At 35.1% G+C, this 20,307-nt stretch overlaps 1 protein-coding gene and 2 pseudogenes across 2 annotated transcripts; all 3 read left to right on the forward strand.

Moving 5' to 3' along the window:
* Positions 1 to 3,124: 3,124 nt before the first annotated feature.
* LOC149193839 (uncharacterized) lies at positions 3,125 to 8,944 on the forward strand (annotated as a pseudogene).
* LOC149193840 (protein REDUCED CHLOROPLAST COVERAGE 1-like) lies at positions 6,846 to 8,619 on the forward strand (annotated as a pseudogene). Its single transcript, XR_016254803.1, has 4 exons — positions 6,846 to 6,939; positions 7,130 to 7,222; positions 7,493 to 7,565; positions 7,850 to 8,619. The product of XR_016254803.1 is annotated as a protein REDUCED CHLOROPLAST COVERAGE 1-like (transcript).
* Positions 8,945 to 12,559: 3,615 nt separating the features above from the next.
* On the forward strand, positions 12,560 to 13,543 carry LOC149193841 (protein REDUCED CHLOROPLAST COVERAGE 2-like). The gene is made up of 3 exons (XM_089406990.1): positions 12,560 to 12,887; positions 13,228 to 13,291; positions 13,412 to 13,543. The coding sequence occupies exons 1-2, from the start codon at positions 12,761 to 12,763 to the stop codon at positions 13,287 to 13,289; spliced, it is 189 nt and encodes a 62-aa protein (XP_089263116.1). The 5' UTR covers positions 12,560 to 12,760; the 3' UTR covers positions 13,290 to 13,291; positions 13,412 to 13,543.
* The last annotated feature ends 6,764 nt before the right edge of the window (positions 13,544 to 20,307 follow it).

Consider the following 20,307-nt stretch of genomic DNA (forward strand, 5'->3'; position numbering starts at 1 on the left):
TTGTGTGCCTATTATTATAATTTTTTGCAGATAATTGAGATAATATTGAGTGAACTCTAAAAGATCTGCAAAATGATAGAATCTAGGGACTTTTTCCCTACCAATAAATAAATGAAATATTATGAAGTTATTGAGCATATTTTGGAGCTCCATTGATTGAGAAAATGTAGGGATGCGTTCCCCACCAAAAGAGGATCTTAAGCTTGGATGGCTTACAGAGGATCTATCCTACTTGGAGTTCAAATTCAACAAGGGAACCAAATCCACAATTTTAGGGAATTGGAGGGAAATAATCCCCTTCTTCAAGGAGGTTGCCCCTCAAGTCTTTTTGTATAAATAAAGGGACCTAGCATCCCAATAGGAGGTTTGAATTAGTGGAGAATAGATTTAGAGTAGCATGCTTATTTGCCTAGTATTTTGTTATGTACTATTTTGACAGTGAATGAAAGCCATCTTATTTTCAGTTTGATCCATCTTTAGAGGGATGATTCCTCTTGGGTTAGGACCCAACCCAGAGGCTCTAGTCTATCTTTTTTGTGTATTTTACTAATGCATATTCTTTCTTGTATCTATCTAGCAGTATTTCCTTTCGTTTATGGCATAATTTGCTTATGAGAATGTTGTTTGTGCATGTCTATTAATCACCTCTCTTGTGGGAAGTGTTGTTGTAGATATTGTGTTGGCAAGCCAAAAATATAGTCAATTTCTTGTTGTAATAGTTAGATCTTAAATTCATTTCCTTTTTCACCTTTTTTTTATGCAATTAAATCATTTGTTTGGTAGTCTTTTCAAGCATCAAAAGAACAATATATCTTATGTGCGGGTTAGGGTATGGGTGTGTAGGGTTGAGAATCATCATTTACACTTTTCATTCCATCACCAACAATTTCCTTCTTTCGTCAACAAACTCTTCAAGCAAATTGTTTACAGAGGTCACTTTTTAGATTTGTTAGAGGCCACAATGTGCATCTTTCATTATGAAAGATGGGCTCCTGAGGAGCACTAGGCTTGGAGAGGACTTCATACACCCTTACCCTACCTTATCCCACCATATCTTGCCTTTAGAACACCTTCTAAACCCACATATTTCTCTTAGATCTGATCCTATAGCAAAATAGGACAATCTTATAACACTCTGTCTTGATCATGTAGCACTGTGAAAGAAACCTACAAATGCATTCTGATTTTCCCCACAGCACTCTTGACCACCCCTAGGCACTTTATACTGATCATAAGACCATAAAATGAATAAAATGGATTCATAGACCTAGTAGGAACTTTACCTTGGTTAATAAAATAGATAGACAATCATTCCCAACAATCCTATAGCAAAACAATAGTACTTTTCTGTTAGTTTTTAACACGTGTTAACGAGGCTCTTTTGAGTTGAATCCACTTGGATAGAATCCTAAAAACATTCTATTTAATAAAAAAATTCATGCCATAGCATTTGCACTTGATCAGGTTAAGCATTTGGTAGGTTAACTAGCTCACTAGTTCTAGAATTTTTGTTTTTAGAGTAGTAATTTTTTGCTATTTTTTAGCACATCTTAACAAGGTTATTTTGGAATGATTCCACTTGGATTAGATTCCCAGGGCATCCTACTTAATAAAAAAAATTTACCCCATCTCATTTTGATTTGATTTTCTTGAGCATTTGGAAAGCTAACTCGAGCAACAAACATCCTGTAGCAGTTTGTTTTCGAGATCTTCCTTGCCTGGATTCACTCCAAATTCATCGTATAAGCATATTTATAGCCTATGAATGCTTTGAGACCGCTTTGGTTAAGTTGAGGCCATTTATCTCTTACATCACTTGCTTCTTGAATGTCGATTTCTGCAATTAGTCTAGATTTCCTTTCTGCAATTTACTTTATGCAAAGTGTGATTTCCTTCTTACAAGAGTAATCTAGGACTTTTCCTTTCCTGCAAAATAAAATAGATTTTCTTTAGTATCATTTCCTTTCCAACAAGATAGATTAGATTTGCTTAGTTGTCATTATGATTTAAATTTTCGTGAATATAATAGATTTCCTTTCCTTTCCAACAAAAGTAGAATAGGTGTGCTTATTTTTACTGGCATCTTACCTAGATCTTTACTCATTTGAAGTTGTTTCATTGCCTTATTTCACTTCCATCAAAGGTTGTCAGACTAGGAAGAGGAAGGTGTACGTTGCACATACAGTGTCGACCCCTCTTAAGTTTGTACAAATCTCAGGTTGATAATCTAAGACCACTTTAGGCATTCTCTTTTAACCTAATTAAATGCATAATGCTCATTGTTCAAAATTTTCTTGATTGATGTCGACTAATAATAACCTCTATATATATATATATATATATATATATATATATATATATATATATATATATATATATAGATATATATATATAAGCTAGCATTTTTGATACATTTTATACTTTGACTTTTATCGAGCTAGTTAAGCTAAATTATTGAAAACTCAATTAATTTTATAATTAAAAAAAAGAAACCACAATGCCTTCTCGTTCACAATCTTTAATCGATTAGTTAAAAAAATCAACCTACTTTAGTTGATGTTTCATTCAATCTTCCATAATTTATGAGCCTCAATGTTTTTCAAGATATAAAAGGACAATAGCATATCGAGTGGTTTTAAACTGATGCAAAGTCTCTCCCCTCCTTTTTCCTTTTACGATTTTCAAAGCAAACCCTCTGATAGACAAGTAACCCTAACCTTATGCCAAGCTACCAAAGATCATAATTGATACTCGAACTTACTTGGCCTGTAAGACTCGCTATACTCGATATATTTTATTTATAACAATATGCAATAATAAGTCACTAGTCTAATTTATCAACTAACAATCTATTTTTCCCCTTTTTTGAATTAACCACATATTTTTGTCTCTATATTTGAATTAAAATCTAAGTGACTATCTATTTTTTCCCTATTTTTGAATTAACAATATATTTTTGTCTCTATGTTTGAATTAAAATCTAACTCACCTGATTTTTACGCCGTAAGGCATTTCCCTTTGAAATCAACTTTCCTCTTGGGTTACGTGTACATTTCTGAGCCTTTGATTTCAGTGTTAGACGATGAAAATAATCTTACCCATCCAATTGATTAGACGGTATACTATGCGACCCAGCAGATCAATGCTTGTACTTCTAGGTGCTTCTCCGTGTACGCTACTTCTAGGTGCTTCTCCGTGTGGAGATCTTGCACTTGCCCTGGCTCGGCGATACTATATTCCAGGACCCTGGATCTGTGGAAATCGACTTCAAGAAACCCTTCATATCGATCATAAGGTAGCAAATGACATTCTGACCCTCAGAACATACCCAGTCTGCTACAGGACCCATGAGATGATTCCAGGAGGTCTCGCTCAGCCTAAAAAGGGCTTGGATTATCACCACTAGATGCCTTGGATTGTCAGCGGCCCCTCATCCATGATGATCTCCTCTTTCATTTTATTGATGAAGAATTAGTCTCTACCCTCAAAGAATTAGATAAATCCATGAAAGAAGCCGAGGCAGAAGAATTGGAGCTCCAAAAATTGGAAATTGAGGACAAAAATGGCAAATGGCTTGATGGAATCCATGAGAAGTATGAGATTCTCAAAATCCAATTCAGGGAGAAGCTGGAAGGGTTTGTCCTGCCAGCATGAGAAGAAAAATACAGAAGGTATTGCCAGCTGAAGGTGTGAGAGTGAAGCATATCAAAAGTGGGGAGGATGTTCAGGTGCCCAGAAGATTGGTTGCCATATTCCTCTTCATGACCATGGCAGATTTTATTAATCAGCTATTCAGTTTTCAGGACGTTCTGTTTGATAACAAATTACGGCGTATAAGGGGAATACATGGACTGCTCTCTGGCCTGGGGATGGTAAGCCTGGGCTTTGGATGAATTCCATTTCTCGAATGGGAGCTCTCTATACTGTAATTGTGAGGGAGGAGAAACTGCTCCAGAGGGAAGAAAGGAATCAGAAGAACGAAGAAGAGAAGAAGAAGAGGGGTTTTGAAGAAATAGAGCTTGTGATCCCCCGTGTACTGCAGAGCTATTCTATTTCCATCAGATCAGGTGACTGCCAGAGATTTCTATTGGGAAGTTGTTTGTATGCCCCTAGGGGAGAAGACCCATGAGAAGGCGGAGACCCTTCTTGCAAAAGCATGTGAGCTTAATCCTTTCATAGGAGAGCCCCGTGTTGTTCTTACTTAGATATACAATTCCTAAGAGAGATATGATGAAGCAGATAAGGAATCAGAGACAGGGCTGAGGCTAATGTTAGAGTGGGGTACAACTTGGGACAAGAGGATGTCATGGGAGGGGTGGATTGCTTGGACAAGGGTGTTACTGATGAAGGCCAAGGAGAAATCGTGGCCTCACACCTCCTGGGGGATCTTGAATTTAGGCCTTGTCAAGTAAGGCCAGAATTTCAGATATTAATGTTATTCTACAGGTTGGGGGATCTTAAATTTAGGCCTTGTCAAGGCCAGAATATGAGATATTAATGTAATTCTGCAGGTAATAATTTTATTTTTCGCTTAAATTTGTTGTTACATAGTAAAATTTATGAAAACATTTTAATGTAATGGACTCGAAACAAATGTTTGTTTGGAGTGAAATATGCCATGGATGCTTAGAGTGATTTTTACGATGGTCATATTGAATTTAAATTTTCTAATTTTATTTGATGTGTGATGTAGCAGTGTCTGATAAACCACTTGGGGTTTTCATGCATCGATTCAGAATGCTGAAATCCAAGTGTTAAGTTTATTTTATTGGCTTAAAGTTATATATATATATTTCATGTCATTCTTGTTTCCATTTTCATTAAGCTCTGGAAACTTTAGTTGTTGCTTGCATTTTAGATTTCACAGAAAGTTTCTACATTTTGTTTGTTTTGCACATATTATCCTATGCTTGATGTGCATCTCACTTTTGCTAATTTGATCAATTTTTAAACATTGTTGTTTTATCCTCAATATGTTTATTATTTAAGCTACTAGATTACAACAATTAGGTATTCCACACACTATGTGGCTTGACCGTAATTACTGGTAGAAGGAAGGATCATCTTTACACTTTGTCTCAACAGGGAAATTACAATAGTGAGGTGAACATTCTCTTTCAATCTAACTGCAAAAAAGGATAACACTTAAGGCATTTCAAAAGGTCCTCTCAAACTGGGGTTTTCATGATGAAAATATTTAGTTACATAGCATTTATAGTATTTGAGCTTCAAACAGCTAGAAGCCAGCTACTAAAATGGTTGTCTTTAAGAATACTTGCACTTAATTGAAAAAAAATAACAGCTAAAACCAGTGATGTTTCATTCATTAATTTTACAGATTGAAAATACTGCTGATATTTATTTTAAAATTCATCTATAATTTCCTTAAAATATTTCAAAGTGAGGCGTTTCCCCTTTTACTATTGCCAAAATAATCCACCTTTGCCTTCACTCTTTGCTTCTTGATGATGCTTTCTTTATTTAATCACTTATGCATTCTGCTGGAAATTTTGAGGATTGAATGCAAGTGGAGATAACACAAGAGGCAAGGACGTATACCAGGAAGTGAGAAGAGAGGATTCATTATATCCATGGCTAGCCCATGTAGGAAGCCATAAAGAAGACACCTGATTCTCCTTCTCATGGTCTCATCCCTTGGTACATTACTTACGAACAAACGAACAGTTTTCTTCGCATAATAGTAACATTAGCTGCTAGATGGATAGTTGATATAATTGGCAATATTTGGAGCTTCATATATAATTCACCAAGGCTGCCCCAAGATGAAAGCTCCAATGCCATTTGTTGGAGCTCTATATATGATTCACAAACAGCCCCCAATGCTCCAATTGATGTACTCCCAATTAGCTGGATGTTCGCTAAATGATGAACGACCAATGAGCTGGAGATCTGACAGAAATATCTGTTTCACCAACAAGTTTGCTATCTCAACATGCTCATTGTCTATCTCATTAACGCCAATCCCTTTCAAGTGAGAGATTGCACATAAAGCTTACAAAACAACTGCTTTCAAACATCTAAAATTTTGTATGTTCATCTTTAGGAGTCAAATTTTTTTATGTCATACATCGATGTACAGTTACTGATAAAAAAATGATGGTGTTCTACAACCTGAGTGGTTTCCTTTTTCCTTTTTCAAGGAAAAGTATTGCAAATCCTCTATTTGACAAAAAGGAACAGATATCATTTAAAAAAATATGTAGTACAACCTAAATAAAAAAGAATGGAAATCACATTCTTCAAAGGTATGTAGTAAATACAAATAGATACTCGTTTAGGTATTCAAAAATATCCACTTTACAAAGAAATTCTCAATCCTGTTGTTGTTTTTTGCTTTTTCTTTTAACTCAGTCCACCCCTGGCAAGGGATTTATAGCTACCATCTGTAAGTCGGCTTCCAAAAGCTCACTTTTCACCAAAATTGTCTGATTCTTGTCTGAGTCAAAGCTTTTTAATTCATAAACTTTTTTCAGCTTCCAAAGGCTCAATTTTCACCAAAATTGCCTGCTCCTTGTCCGAGTCAAAACTCTTTGATTCATAATCTCTCTTTACTCATCTTCATAAAGTGTCCTTGTGAAATGTCTTTTATATGGTAATATTAGATGTTCTTATACTATTGTGGTTACTCTCCAATGCCCTGTCATTACGTTTCGGTGGTCGTTCCCTCTGATCTCGATGTGATTAATTGGTTGAAAAGGCAAAGACCCATTGTGGGCAGCTTCTTGGCTATTCACAAGTTCATCTGATCTTAGTACTTTTATATCAATACAAATATGAGGTCTCCATTTGCTTTTAAAAATAAGAAATTGTTAGGGTGGCAACCAATGACTATATGGTATCGTTTGTTGCTTGCAGTCCTGCCTACTGTGCTAGACATCACAGTTGAACACTCCAGATGATTCTCAAGTTATTTTAAAGGTATGCTATCTCATAAAAAATATTATCCAGTGCTTATGATGGTAGGTGATAACATAAGTCTTGTCATAGATGTTCGATCCAACTTTAAGAATTATGATGAATATAATCCAATCTTGCAGCATCCAGACCTATGGATAGTTATGTTTGGTTCGACAGTAGATTTTAATATATGTTTGTTTTATGGAAACAGGGAATTTCCACAGACCATATTCTTGATTTATGCCGATTATTAGCTGTGAATGTGGAGACATGCCATCTGACCAACTATTCTTTATCCCATGAGGTAAGAAAATCAGTAGTTCAAAAGCTCATTAAATAATGGGATTGTTTGACAGGCTGGTGGATTGCAATTGACTGATTATGTTCAGAATATCATGTGGTATGACCCTACTTGTATTAAAAACACAGGTGTTCGTGTCAAGATAGAAATAGCCATGTACAGTGAAATTGGTTCTATTATTAGTTTGTAAAGCTTAAGTGTGACCATGGCAACATTGGCCATCTTAGTTTTCTTGAAGTATCCATGACTTGGTAAAAACTTGAATTATACCAGGTTCGTGGCAACAGGTTGAGGGATTCATCAGATTTTGCAACCTTGAAGCCCTGTGCCCTTACTATTGTAGAAGGTAACTAATAACTTTGCTCCCCCATCTGAACAAGTCAGGGGAGATAGCTAGAAATTTTGTCTTGCCTTTCTTTAAAATATAAATGTTTTTATCTTGAAAAGGGGTCAGAAATAATGCTAAATCATAATATTAGAAAATTGTTCTCTTGTTTCTTGAAGTGATCTAAACTGAATTTCTACTTGCATACGTTCTTCAAATATATATGCAAAGAAGAATATGCATTGTTTATACTCAAAGTTTGCATAATACTCTATATATGATTTTCATTTATTTTTCCTTTGCAGAGGACTACACTGAAGAGCATGCAGTTGCACATATTAGAAGATTACTGGACATTGTTGCCTGTACAACATGCTTTGGTTCTTCAGGAAAGCAAGGGGAACCTTGGTCTAGGCAGGGAGGTGGAAAAGAATCAGCTCACTCAATGACAGAGAATGTGGCTGAACAAAACAATGATGTTGCTCTAAAGAAATATTACCTAGCAATAAAGAAAGAAAAGAAGCAAACAAGGATGGAAAAGACAATAAACCAGAGACCTTTCAAAAAGTTGAAGGTAAGGTTGAGGCTAGTGAAAAAGAAAATGATGGAGAGGAGAACTCAAACCAACATTCTTCTAAGGGTGAAGGAAGAAGCAAATCCTCAAAAGAGGGGAAATCTGAGGCCAGGGCAGCTATGGCTGCTACCAAAGAGGCCACAGATAAAGGGGATATGACAGGAATGTGTCCTCCCTCTAAACTTGGCCAATTCTATGAATTCTTCTCGTTCTCACATCTCTTGCCTCCTATCCAATGTTAGTATACCATTCCCTGCAATTTTTTATAATTTGAAAGATGGTAAGCCTGGGCTTTGGATGAATTCCATTTCTCGAATGGGAGCTCTCTATACTGTAATTGTGAGGGAGGAGAAACTGCTCCAGAGGGAAGAAAGGAATCAGAAGAACGAAGAAGAGAAGAAGAAGAGGGGTTTTGAAGAAATAGAGCTTGTGATCCCCCGTGTTTGATCACTGCAGAGCTGTTCTATTTCCATCAGATCAGGTGACTGCCAGAGATTTCTATTGGGAAGCTGTTTGTATGCCCCCTGGGGAGAAGACCCATGAGAAGGCGGAGACCCTTCTTGCAAAAGCCTGTGAGCTTAATCCTTTCATAGGAGAGCCCCGTGTTGTTCTTACTTAGATATACAATTCCCAGGGGAGATATGATGAAGCAGATAAGGAAGCAGAGACAGGGTTGAGGCTAATGTTAGAGTGGGGTACAACTTGGGACAAGAGGATGTCATGGGAGGGGTGGATTGCTTGGACAAGGGTGTTACTGATGAAGCCCAAGGAGAAATCGTGGCCTCACACCTCCTGGGGGATCTTGAATTTAGGCCTTGTCAAGTAAGGCCAGAATTTCAGCTATTAATGTTATTCTGCAAGTTGGGGGATCTTAAATTTAGGCCTTGTCAAGTCCAGAATATCAGATATTAATGTAATTCTGCAGGTAATAATTTTATTTTTCGCTTAAATTTGTTGTTACATAGTAAAATTTATGAAAACATTTTAATGTAATGGACTCGAAACAAATGTTTGTTTGGAGTGAAATATGCCATGGATGCTTAGAGTGATTTTTACGATGGTCATATTGAATTTAAATCTTTTAATTTTCTTCGATATGTGATGTAGCAGTGTCCGATAAACCACTTGGGGTTTTCATGCATCGATTCAAAATGCTGAAATCCAAGTGTTAAGTTTATTTTATTGGCTTAAAGTTATATATATATATTTCATGTCATTCTTGTTTCCATTTTCATTAAGCTCTGGAAACTTTAGTTGTTGCTTGCATTTAGATTTCACAGAAAGTTTCTGCATTTTGTTTGTTTTGCACATATTATCCTATGCTTGATGTGCATCTCACTTTTGCTAATTTGATCAATTTTTAAACATTGTTGTTTTATCCTCAATATGTTTATTATTTAAGCTACTAGCTTACAACAATTAGGTATTCCACACACTATGTGGCTTGACCGTAATTACTGGTAGAAGGAAGGATCATCTTTCCACTTTGTCTCAACAGGCAAATTACAATAGTGAGGTGAACATTCTCTTTCAATCTGACTGCAAAAAAGGATAACACTTAAGGCATTTCAAAAGGTCCTCTCAAACTGGGGATTTCATGATGAAAATCTTTAGTTACATAGCATTTATAGTATTTGAGCTTCAAACAGCTAGAAGCCAGCTACTAAAATGGTTGTCTTTAAGAATACTTGCACTTAATTGAAAAAACAGAACATCTAAAACCAATGATGTTTCATTCATTAATTTTACAGATTGAAAATACTGCTGATATTTATTTTAAAATTCATCTCTAATTTCCTTAAAATATTTCAAAGACAGGCATTGCCCCTTTTACTATTGCCAAAATAATCCACCTTTGCCTTCACTCTTTGATTCTTGATGATGCTTTCTTTATTTAATCACTTATGCATTCTGCTGGAAATTTTGAGGATTGAATGCAAGTGGAGATAACACAAGAGGCAAGGACGTATACCAGGAAGTGAGAGTACAGGATTCATTATATCCATGGCTAGCCCATGTAGGAAGCCATAAAGAAGACACCCGATTCTCCTTCTCACGGTCTCATCTCTTGGTACATTACTTACGAACAAACGAACAATTTTCTTCACACAATAGTAACATTACCTGCTAGATGGATAGTTGATATAATTGGAAATATTTGTAGCTTCATATATAATTCACCAAGGCTGCACCAAGATGAAAGCTCCAATGCCATTTGTTGGAGCTCTATATATGATTCACAAACAGCCCCCAATGCTCCAATTGATGTACTCCCAATTAGCTGGATGTTCCCTAAATGATGAACGACCAATGAGCTGGAGATCTGACAGAAATATCCTTCTCACCAACAAGTTTGCTATCTCAACATGCTCATTGTCTATCTCATTAACGCCAATCCCTTTCAAGTGAGACATTGCACATAAAGCTTGCAAAACAACTGTTTTCAAACATCTAAAATTTTGTATGTTCATCTTTAGGAGTCAAATTTTTTTATGTCATACATCGATGTACAGTTACTGATTAAAAAATGATGGTGTTATACAACCGGAGTGGTTTCCTTTTTCCTTTTTCAAGGAAAAGTATTGCAAATCCTCTATTTGACAAAAAGGAACAAATATCATTTTAAAAAAATATGTAGTACAACCTAAATAAAAAAGAATGGAAATCACATTCTTCAAGGGTATGTAGTAAATACAAATAGATACTCTTTTAGGTATTCAAAAATATCCACTTTACAAAGAAATTCTCAATCCTGTTGTTGTTTTTTTCTTTTTCTTTTAACTGAGTCCACCCCTAGCAAGGGATTTATAGCTACCATCTGTAAGTCGGCTTCCAAAAGCTCACTTTTCACCAAAATTGCCTGATTCTTGTCTGAGTCAAAGCTTTTTAATTCATAAACTTTTTTCAGCTTCCAAAGGCTCAATTTTCACCAAAGTTGCCTGCTCCTTGTCTGAGTCAAAACTCTTTGATTCATAATCTCTCTTTACTCATCTTCATAAAGTGTCCTTGTGAAATGTCTTTTATATGGTAATATTAGATGTTCTTATACTGTTGTGGTTACTCTTCGATGCCCTGTCATTACGTTTCGGTGGTTGTTCCCTCTGATCTCGATGTGATTAATTGGTTGTAAAGGCAAAGACCAGCTATGGGCAGCTTCTTGGCTATTCACAAGTTCATCTGATCTTAGTACTTTTATATCAATACAAATATGAGGTCTTTGTTTGCTTTTAAAAATAAGAAATTGTTAGGGTGGAAACCAATGACTATATGGTATCGTTTGTTCCTTGCAGTCCTGCCTACTGTGATAGACATCACAGTTGAACACTCCAGATGATTCTCAAGTTATTTTAAAGGTATGCTATCTCATAAAAAATATTATCCAGTGCTTATGACGGTAGGTGGTAACATAAGTCTTGTCATAGATGTTCGATCCAGCTTTAAGAATTATGATGAATATAATCCAATCTTGGAGCATCCAGACCTATGGATAGTTATGTTTGGTTCGACAGTAGATTTTAAAATATGTTTGTTTTATGGAAACAGGGAATTTCCACAGACCGTATTCTTGATTTATGCCGATTATTAGCTGTGAATGTGGAGACATGCCATCTGACCAACTATTATTTATCCCATGAGGTAAGAAAATCAGTAGTTCAGAAGCTCATTAAATAATGGGATTGTTTGATAGGCTGGTGGATTGCAATTGACTGGTTCTGTTCAAGATATCATGTGGTATGACCCTACTTGCATTAACAACACAGGTGTTCGTGTCAAGATAGAAATAGCCATGTACAGTGAAATTGGTTCTATTATTAGTTTGTAAAGCTTAAGTGTGACCATGGCAACATTGGCCATCTTAGTTTTCTTGAAGTATCCATGACTTGGTAAAAACTTGAATTATACCAGGTTCGTGGCAACAGGTTGAGGGATTCATCAGATGTTGCAACCTTGAAGCCCTATGCCCTTACTATTGTAGAAGGTAACCAATAACTCTGCTCCCCCATCTGAACAAGTCAGGGGAGATAGCTAGAAATTTTGTCTTGCCTTTCTTTAAAATATAAATGTTTTTATCTTGAAAAGGGGTCAGAAATAATGTTAAATCATAATATTAGAAAATTGTTCTCTTGTTTCTTGAAGTGATCTAAACTGAATTTCTACTTGCATACGTGCTTCAAATATATATGCAAAGAAGAATATGCATTGTTTATACTCAAAGTTTGCATAATACTCTATATATGATTTTCATTTATTTTTCCTTTGCAGAGGACTACACTGAAGAGCATGCATTTGCACACATTAGAAGATTACTGAACATTGTTGCCTATACAACATGCTTTGGTTCTTCAGGAAAGCAAGGGGAACCTCGGTCTAGGCAGGGAGGTGGAAAAGAATCAGCTCACTCAATGACATAGAATGTGGCTGAACAAAATAACGATGTTGCTCTAAAGAAATCTTACCTAGCAATAAAGAAAGAAAAGAAGCAAACAAGGATGGAAAAGACAATAAACCAGAGACCTTTCAAAAAGTTGAAGTTAAGGTTGAGGCTAGTGAAAAAGAAAATGATGGAGAGGAGAACTCAAACCAACATTCTTCTAAGGGTGAAGGAAGAAGCAAATCCTCGAAAGAGGGGAAATCTGAGGCCATGGCAGCTATGGCTGCTACCAAAGAGGCCACAGATAAAGGGGATATGACAGGAATGTGTCCTCCCTCTAAACTTGGCCAGTTCTATGAATTCTTCTCGTTCTCACATCTCTTGCTTCCTATCCAATGTTAGTATACCGTTCCCTGCAATTTTTTATAATTTGAAAGTAGTAGTTTTCAATCTTGTGTATAATAGAAATATTACGCGAATGCATATATCCCATACAAATATGGATATGATGTTGAAAGATTTTCCATGTACTCTTCAAGCCATCAAACTATGGTTCTTTATTTGATTGTAATGCAATGATTCCAGAAAATTTTGAACTGTGAAGCATGGCAAATAATGTGCACATTGCCAAATTTAATTTGTTGATTTTCTTTGGAGCTTATGAGTTAGAACTTTGAAGGGAAAAAAAAGTGAATTACGAATAGTATTTTAGTGACTAATGACATTGGGATGTACAGTCATAAGGAAGTCCACAAGGCAATCTGTTGAAGACAAACGTCCTGGAGATTTTTTTCTATAGACGTGAGCGCTTCTTATCCAATCCTACACTAATTTTGACCTTCACCTCCATAATGGCTAGGAACTGAATTGTTTCTTCTGTAGATTTCTTATATTTGTCATGCTATTTCCCCTGATATACAGGTGAAGCTTTGCAATGGAAAGTTGGTGACTGTAACAGCATCCACCAAAGGTTTTTATAGTGTTGGAAAGCAGCTTGTTCAAAGTCATGCACTTGTCAACTTGCTACAGCAGTTGAGCAGGGCTTTTGCAAATTTCTATAGACGTGAGCACTTCTTATCCAATCTTGCACTAATTTTGAGCTTCACCTCCATAATGGCTAGGGACTGAATTGTTTCTTCTATAGATTTCTTATATTTTTCATGCCATTTCCCCTGAGGTGAAGCTTTGCAATGGAAATTTGGTGACTGTAACAACATCCACGAAAGGTTTTTATAGTGTTGGAAAGCAGCTTGTTCAAAGTCATGCACTTGTTAACTTGCTACAGAAGTTGAGTAGGGCTTTTGCAAATGTGAGTATCTTTAAGGTCCAAACTATACTTCTATTGCACCTTATATTATTTAATTTCTTACAAGATGCCTTCTCTCGTGTTTAAGAAATTGACATCAGTGTTTAATGTTTGGGCATCGGTCTTCTCTTTGTGGGATAGATCTTCTGAATGTTTTAATTTCCTTCTAGCTATTAAGGATTTAAGAAATTATAATGATTTTGGATTTTGAAATAGTTTGTTGTGTTGATAAAAATTGAGGCTTGGACATATTTGTTGTAGACGCTTTCTTCATGGGCTACATCAAGTGCTGAAGAGGTTGCTTCAACTGGACCAGGCAATCGCTTTTTTCAACTTTATGTAAGTTTATCATTTCCACCCATATGATTGTCTTCCCATGTTTTCTGAGATGTAATTGAGTTCATATCCATCCAATTGTATTATAGGCTCCTAAACCAATGGTAAGATCAGTTATATTGCGTTGGGTTTACTAAATGTGGATGTATGAGTGGTGTTAAAATTTAGATGTCATTTTTGGCAGGTTTACAAGAATAGGAATGTTGTTGCACAACTTGTTAGAAGAGCGGAGAGGGCTGGTTTTAAGGCAATTGCACTGACTATGGACACACCTTGACTTGGGCGGAGGGAGTCTGACATTAGAAATAGGTAGTGAAAATTCATTCTATTTTAGATTTGCTGGCAGGACTAGGTAGACACATGGGATAAATCTTATATTCAGAGTATACTCCTCTTTAACGTTATGAGTTTGTACCCATGTTTTAACACTTTCTCAGCTCTCAATAAAAATCATAACATTGTGGAATTCTTTTACGATCAGAAGCGACGCTAGGATTAGAAAAAGCATTTAGCACCTATAACGTATCAAACTTAAAATAAGTCAGAAGTCTCCATTTTATCTGGGATTCCTCTTTGTTCATCCCTTGTGTGACATTGAGGTATCTAATGTTCTGAAAAGTCTCATTGTGATATCCACTAATAGAAGGCATGGGTCTAAAAATTGTTTAGTTTGAGTTTGTGAGTAGGATGTGAAATGGTTCAATTTGTTTCTGCATGGTTGTTTTTTATTTTTTTACAAAGATAACCCTTCAATTGCTTGCATATTATGAGTTTCTTATGGATTCCACAATCTCCCCTGTTTAGCTACTGTACCTTCAGCTAATACATAGTCATTTGAAGAAGATGTACCTTCAGCTTCCGTATCTATTTTTTCACCAACTTTATGACTGCAATCAGATTAGATAAACATTGAATAGCTCTAATTTTCAATTTTAGTCACCCTGTCTTGGGCCAAACTTTTGAACATTATGGCACCTCTTCCATTACAAGCATCAGAGGAATTGACATTGTTACAAAGATTTTGGTTGATGTTGTATGTATCAGGTTCCGTCCCTGTATATTGGTTGATGTAACAAAGGTGGATCTGAGTACCACTGTGTTGGGATTCAAGATAGCAATGCCTATTATGATCGCTCCAACTGACATGCAAAAGATGGCTCATACCGAAGGTACGCATTAGATTATTGTATTACAGTTAACATCCTATTTTGATGCATATATTTTCTGAAAGTGAATCCATCATCTTTTACAGGAGAGTATGCTACTGCAAGAGTTGTTGGAACTATAATGGTTTTGGAATCGGTCTTCTCTTTGTGGGATCGATCTTCTGAATGTTTTAATTTCCTTCTAGCTATTAAGGATTTAAGAAATTATAATGATTTTGGATGTTGAAATAGTTTGTTGTGTTGATAAAAATTGAGGCTTGGACATATTTGTTGTAGACGCTTTCTTAATGGGCTACATCAAGTGTTGAAGAGGTTGCTTCAACTGGACCAGGCATTCGCTTTTTTCAACTTTATGTAAGTTTATCATTTCCACCCATATGATTGTCTTCCCATGTTTTCTAAGATGTAATTGAGTTAATATCCATCCAATTGTATTATAGGCTCCTAAACCAATGGTAAGATCAGTTATTTTAGATTTGCTGACAGGACTATATAGACACGTGGGATAAATCTTATATTTAGAGTATACTCCTCTTTAACGTTATGAGTTTGTACCCATGTTTTAACACTTTCTCAGCTCTCAATAAAAAGCAGAACATTGTGGAATTCTTTTAGGATCAGAAGCGACGTTAGGGTTAGAAAAAGCATTTAGCACTTATAATGTATCAAACTTAAAATAAGTCAGAAGTCTCCATTTTATCTGGGATTCCTCTTTGTTCATCCCTTGTCTGACATTGAGGTATCTAATGTTCTGAAAAATCTCATTGTGATATCCACTCATACATGCTAGACAGTGAGGCACACCTCTGTGTTGAGATTCAATTCTGGTTCCATAATTGTTTTTGACTTCTATTGATTTTTCTTTGTCAAAAATGTAGATTCTCATTGCCTCGAATTGTGCTTCTGCTTCTCCTCAAAAGAGACCATCAATGAAGGAGGTATTGCATTTTATAGAAAAATTTCCATCATCCACAACCGATTAACCAATTATTTCTTCCTATGTAGCGTCCTTGCTTTGACATAAGTTGGACAGAGATGAGGACTTACACCCACATTCCGTATTCAACAGCTCTACTTAGACATTGACATAACTGATATAGACACCTCTATGATTGGGACTCAAACAAACTCTTCTGTCAACTCAGCTGCTTATGAAATCTCCAGAGTCTTCTTAAAAATTTCAATATTTCTACAGTTGAGGATTGTAGAAAAACTCAGGGATCAAACTTAACTCCATGCTTATGAGGCATCCGTGTTCTCACAGTTTACTTGCAGCTCATTCTCAGTTTTAATGGGAAGGTGATACATGGTGTATTATTGTTGTAGTGGTAGGGGATGGATTTTAATTGTTGATTGGACCAAAAGAAATTGATGCAAATTAATATTGAAAATTAGATTTATTGGTTTAGCTATAGTTTGCATATACAAAGAAGAAACTGCTCCTTTTTCAGGTTAGAATATTTACATATACATGTTCATCTCAGCAACAAATGATAATTTATCAAAACCATGAGAATGCTACACAACTTCCTTCATAAGCCTTCTTAGGAAAACCATGAAATAAGACAAGTGACCCTGTGCTTGTATTTGTATCTTATTCTACATAACATCTTCTTACTTAGCTGGAGAACAATTGGCTGCAGTATTTATATCAGTTTCTATGGAATGTTTATGCTGTTATATATTGAATAGGTCCATTATACCATATTACTGTTCTGTAGAGTCTATCCCTGTTTTCTCTTCTTTAGAATATATATCAACCCTTTTGTTTTGTTTCAAGGATATGTTGCAGTTTATTTTATTTCTCTTTTATCTTTAAGATGGATATTTATCTTTTTTATCACCACGTTCTCTGTGGTTCATTTAAATTGGATATTTTTCATTTTGTTCACTGAGTTCTTTGTATTTTGTTATAACTAGTTATTGATAATTTTGCCAACTGAGTTCCCTGAGGTCGAGTATAATGCTTTCCTTGCTTATCAAAGAGTATTGATTCCTTTTCAATTTCAACATTTTGGATAACCAAATCCAGTTCTCTGTAATCATCGCAAAAGGGAGTCCATTATCATGTAGGGTTTGAATTGTTATTCTTCGCTTATTGCATGCTAATCTTGATCATCTTGTTCAGCTTCTAAGGTTCTTAGTGGCCTATCCTTTTCAGATCCTTTGACTAACACTATATCTCTCTAATCTTGCAGGATGGTCATCAAACTCTTCCTTTTATCTGCCATGGTTGGCCAGGATTAAAATTGCAAAGGGAGTAGCCAGAGGCCTGGCTTATTTACATGAAAGGAAGTTTGTTCATGCAAATATTAAGCCAAGCAACATCCTTCTGGGCTTTGACATGGAGCCATACATAGCAGATTTTGGGCTAGAAAAACTACTGGACACTGCCAATGTCAAGTATAGTAGCTCTGCTATCCACCTAAGGAACCTTGAAGGTATATTTTCAGGGAGCAAACGCTTGGCTCCCGCGATAGCCTGCAAACAACGTTTTAATTTAAAAGAGAATTATCATGGTAAATTGGTATAAGAATATTAGTAGAAAAAATCACCTAGTTATAAGCCTAAATATTGGCAAAGGCTAATTCTTCATGTGGCATAATCAATTAGCCATGTTATCTTGCTACATGATGCAAAAAAATGACCCATGGATCCTCATACTTTTTAGGGCTCTTTTTCAATTCAATAGGCTTATCTTCTTCTTCTTCTTCCTGAGATGGTAAAGATAATGACTCAAGAATGACTCTAAGCTTACTAGATAACCAAATTCTCAACATACCTTGCAATTTCCACACTAGCCACTTACAGATTTTCAAACATCAATGTTTAGATAATAAATAATGGATGGGCATAAAAAAAAACATAAACATTAACACCAAAAATAATAATAATCACATGAACCTACTGAGAAAGCGGAAACACATAAGATATCATCTTCAAATTTTATACTTTGGAGAAAGGCAATCTTGAGTACCATGATCAAATAAAGAAACACCAGACTACAGGAGAAGTGAGTGTTAATTTTTAAAATTTTGATATAAACATTGGTTTTCAAGAGAAATTGCAATTAACAATGTACAAATTACTGAATAAATAATTACCAATTAAACTTTTAAGTCATGTTTTAATGGGTTATATGCTTAAAAATCTAGTATTCCAATGCATATTTGTTACACCTCTATTATAGACCAAGACAAATGTAACAAATCAATGTACACTAGTGGATCAATATGATTGTTTTCACATAAGGCTTGATCATTAAAAGGACATTAAGGTTTGTACCTTTTGGGACAATTGCTAGTATAGTCAACATTAGAGAAAATACAAATGACCCAGAACATGAGAGAAAATACAAATGAACTAGATCCATTAAAACCTTGAAAGTTTGTTCATGAACTCTTCGAATTTGGTATAAAATGTGTACTGTATTTGAAACTTCAATTTGCCATTAAATTAATGGGACATGAATTCCCACAAAGGAGTTCAAAAATGTGCAATTAAGTTGAGCTTTCATCTTGTCATTCAATTGATGGACACTGAATATTAAATATAAGATAAATATATAGGAGTAGCATGTGAGTGTCAGTTTTATAAAGAAGATTCTTTTTATTATTAATAAAAATATAGATAGTTAGTTTCATTTTAAAGGGTTATAAATATGAGTTATAAATACAAGACTTAAAAGGTTGTAAATATTTAAAGTGTTGTAAATATGAGTTATTAATTATATTTACTCAAAACCTGATAAATAGCAATTTAGCAATTTCTTTTTAATTGAGTGACTCAAATTCATGTTTCTTTAGGTTGAAGGTAAAGCCACTAAAGTGGAAAAAATTGTGATGTCAATAATTAGAGGGATTGTCATCATGGGGTGATAAGAAATTTAATATTCCAAGAAGAGGAGGTAGTAGTAGATTCTAAATAAATTAGCAATGCAACAACATAAATGCTTGCAACAAATTTAGAGAGATCCACCTTGTTGAATAATGCACACACTACATGGATAATGAATTTCCGCACTTTATGCCTTATGGCATTTTCTTTGCAACATCTGGTAGAAATGCTAGTTATTATTTCTAGAATGTGATTTTATATACAAATGCCATCATGCACTCAATATCATTTGGTCAATGAAAATAATTAGCCATAAGAAACTTGTGATATACAAAAACATACAATATTTTAATAATAATTTATCCATTCGGGGAGGAGCATGTGATATAATAATAAATACTGAACTATATCCCCTCAAATTGTGGAGCAAGAGCAAGTGGCACTGTAATATTATTATTCTTTCCATTGGGCGATTCTAGCAAATCCATCTTGAATTTTTCCCTCTTAAGTGCCACTGAACCAGAGGAAAGGTATCAACTACGGAAATAACTCGAGGGCTAGAGCCAATGGGAATAAGGAATGAAGAAAAACAAGAGCTTCGTTTTAATTTGAATTTTTCCTGTCAGCCGAGTGGGCCAACCTCACGACGTTTCCACAAATTTTGTCGGCCATATGTCTTGTAGTCCTTACAGCAATAACATCGAGGGCGAATGAGGTATATTGAGCCAACCAACCTTATCACTTTTTCAATTTTCAAAAGTAGTTTGTGTCTTTTTTTTTAGTTTTTGTTGATTTTTGGAGTAATTTAAATAAAAAAAATTATAGTTAAATTTTGGTTTGCATTATTTTAATTGGTTTTTAGATTTTTTTTATATGGGTTTAGCACTTCTAAAAATTTATAGTTAAATTTTGATTCGCTTTATTTTAACGGAGTTGTTTTTAGTGCGATTTTTTGGATTTTCTAGTTCAGGAAAAGTTTAGGTAAAATTTTGATTTGTGTTATTTAAACTGTGTTTTTAACTGTATATAAGAATTCAACGCACTGAAAAACCCTTAGGGCACTTGGATTGTGCAGGGGTTACCCATCAAAATTATGATTTCAATAAATTCCTGCGGGATTTTAGAAAAATTATACCGGGAAAACCCACCAGAAAAAAGCTTCCAAAAAGTCG

Source organism: Pinus tabuliformis, chromosome 2_2 (genome assembly GCF_031772625.1).
Source record: "Pinus tabuliformis cultivar Carrire ecotype Pingquan chromosome 2_2, CPIR1, whole genome shotgun sequence".
NCBI lineage: Eukaryota > Viridiplantae > Streptophyta > Pinopsida > Pinales > Pinaceae > Pinus > Pinus tabuliformis.

Coding starts and splice junctions, on each gene's coding strand:
- LOC149193841 (XM_089406990.1), top strand. CDS start 12,761: ATGGCAGCTATGGCTGCTACCAAAGAGGCCACAGATAAAGGGGATATG. Junction 12,888..13,227: donor TCTCTTGCTTCCTATCCAAT/GTTAGTATACCG, acceptor TGGGATGTACAG/TCATAAGGAAGTCCACAAGG.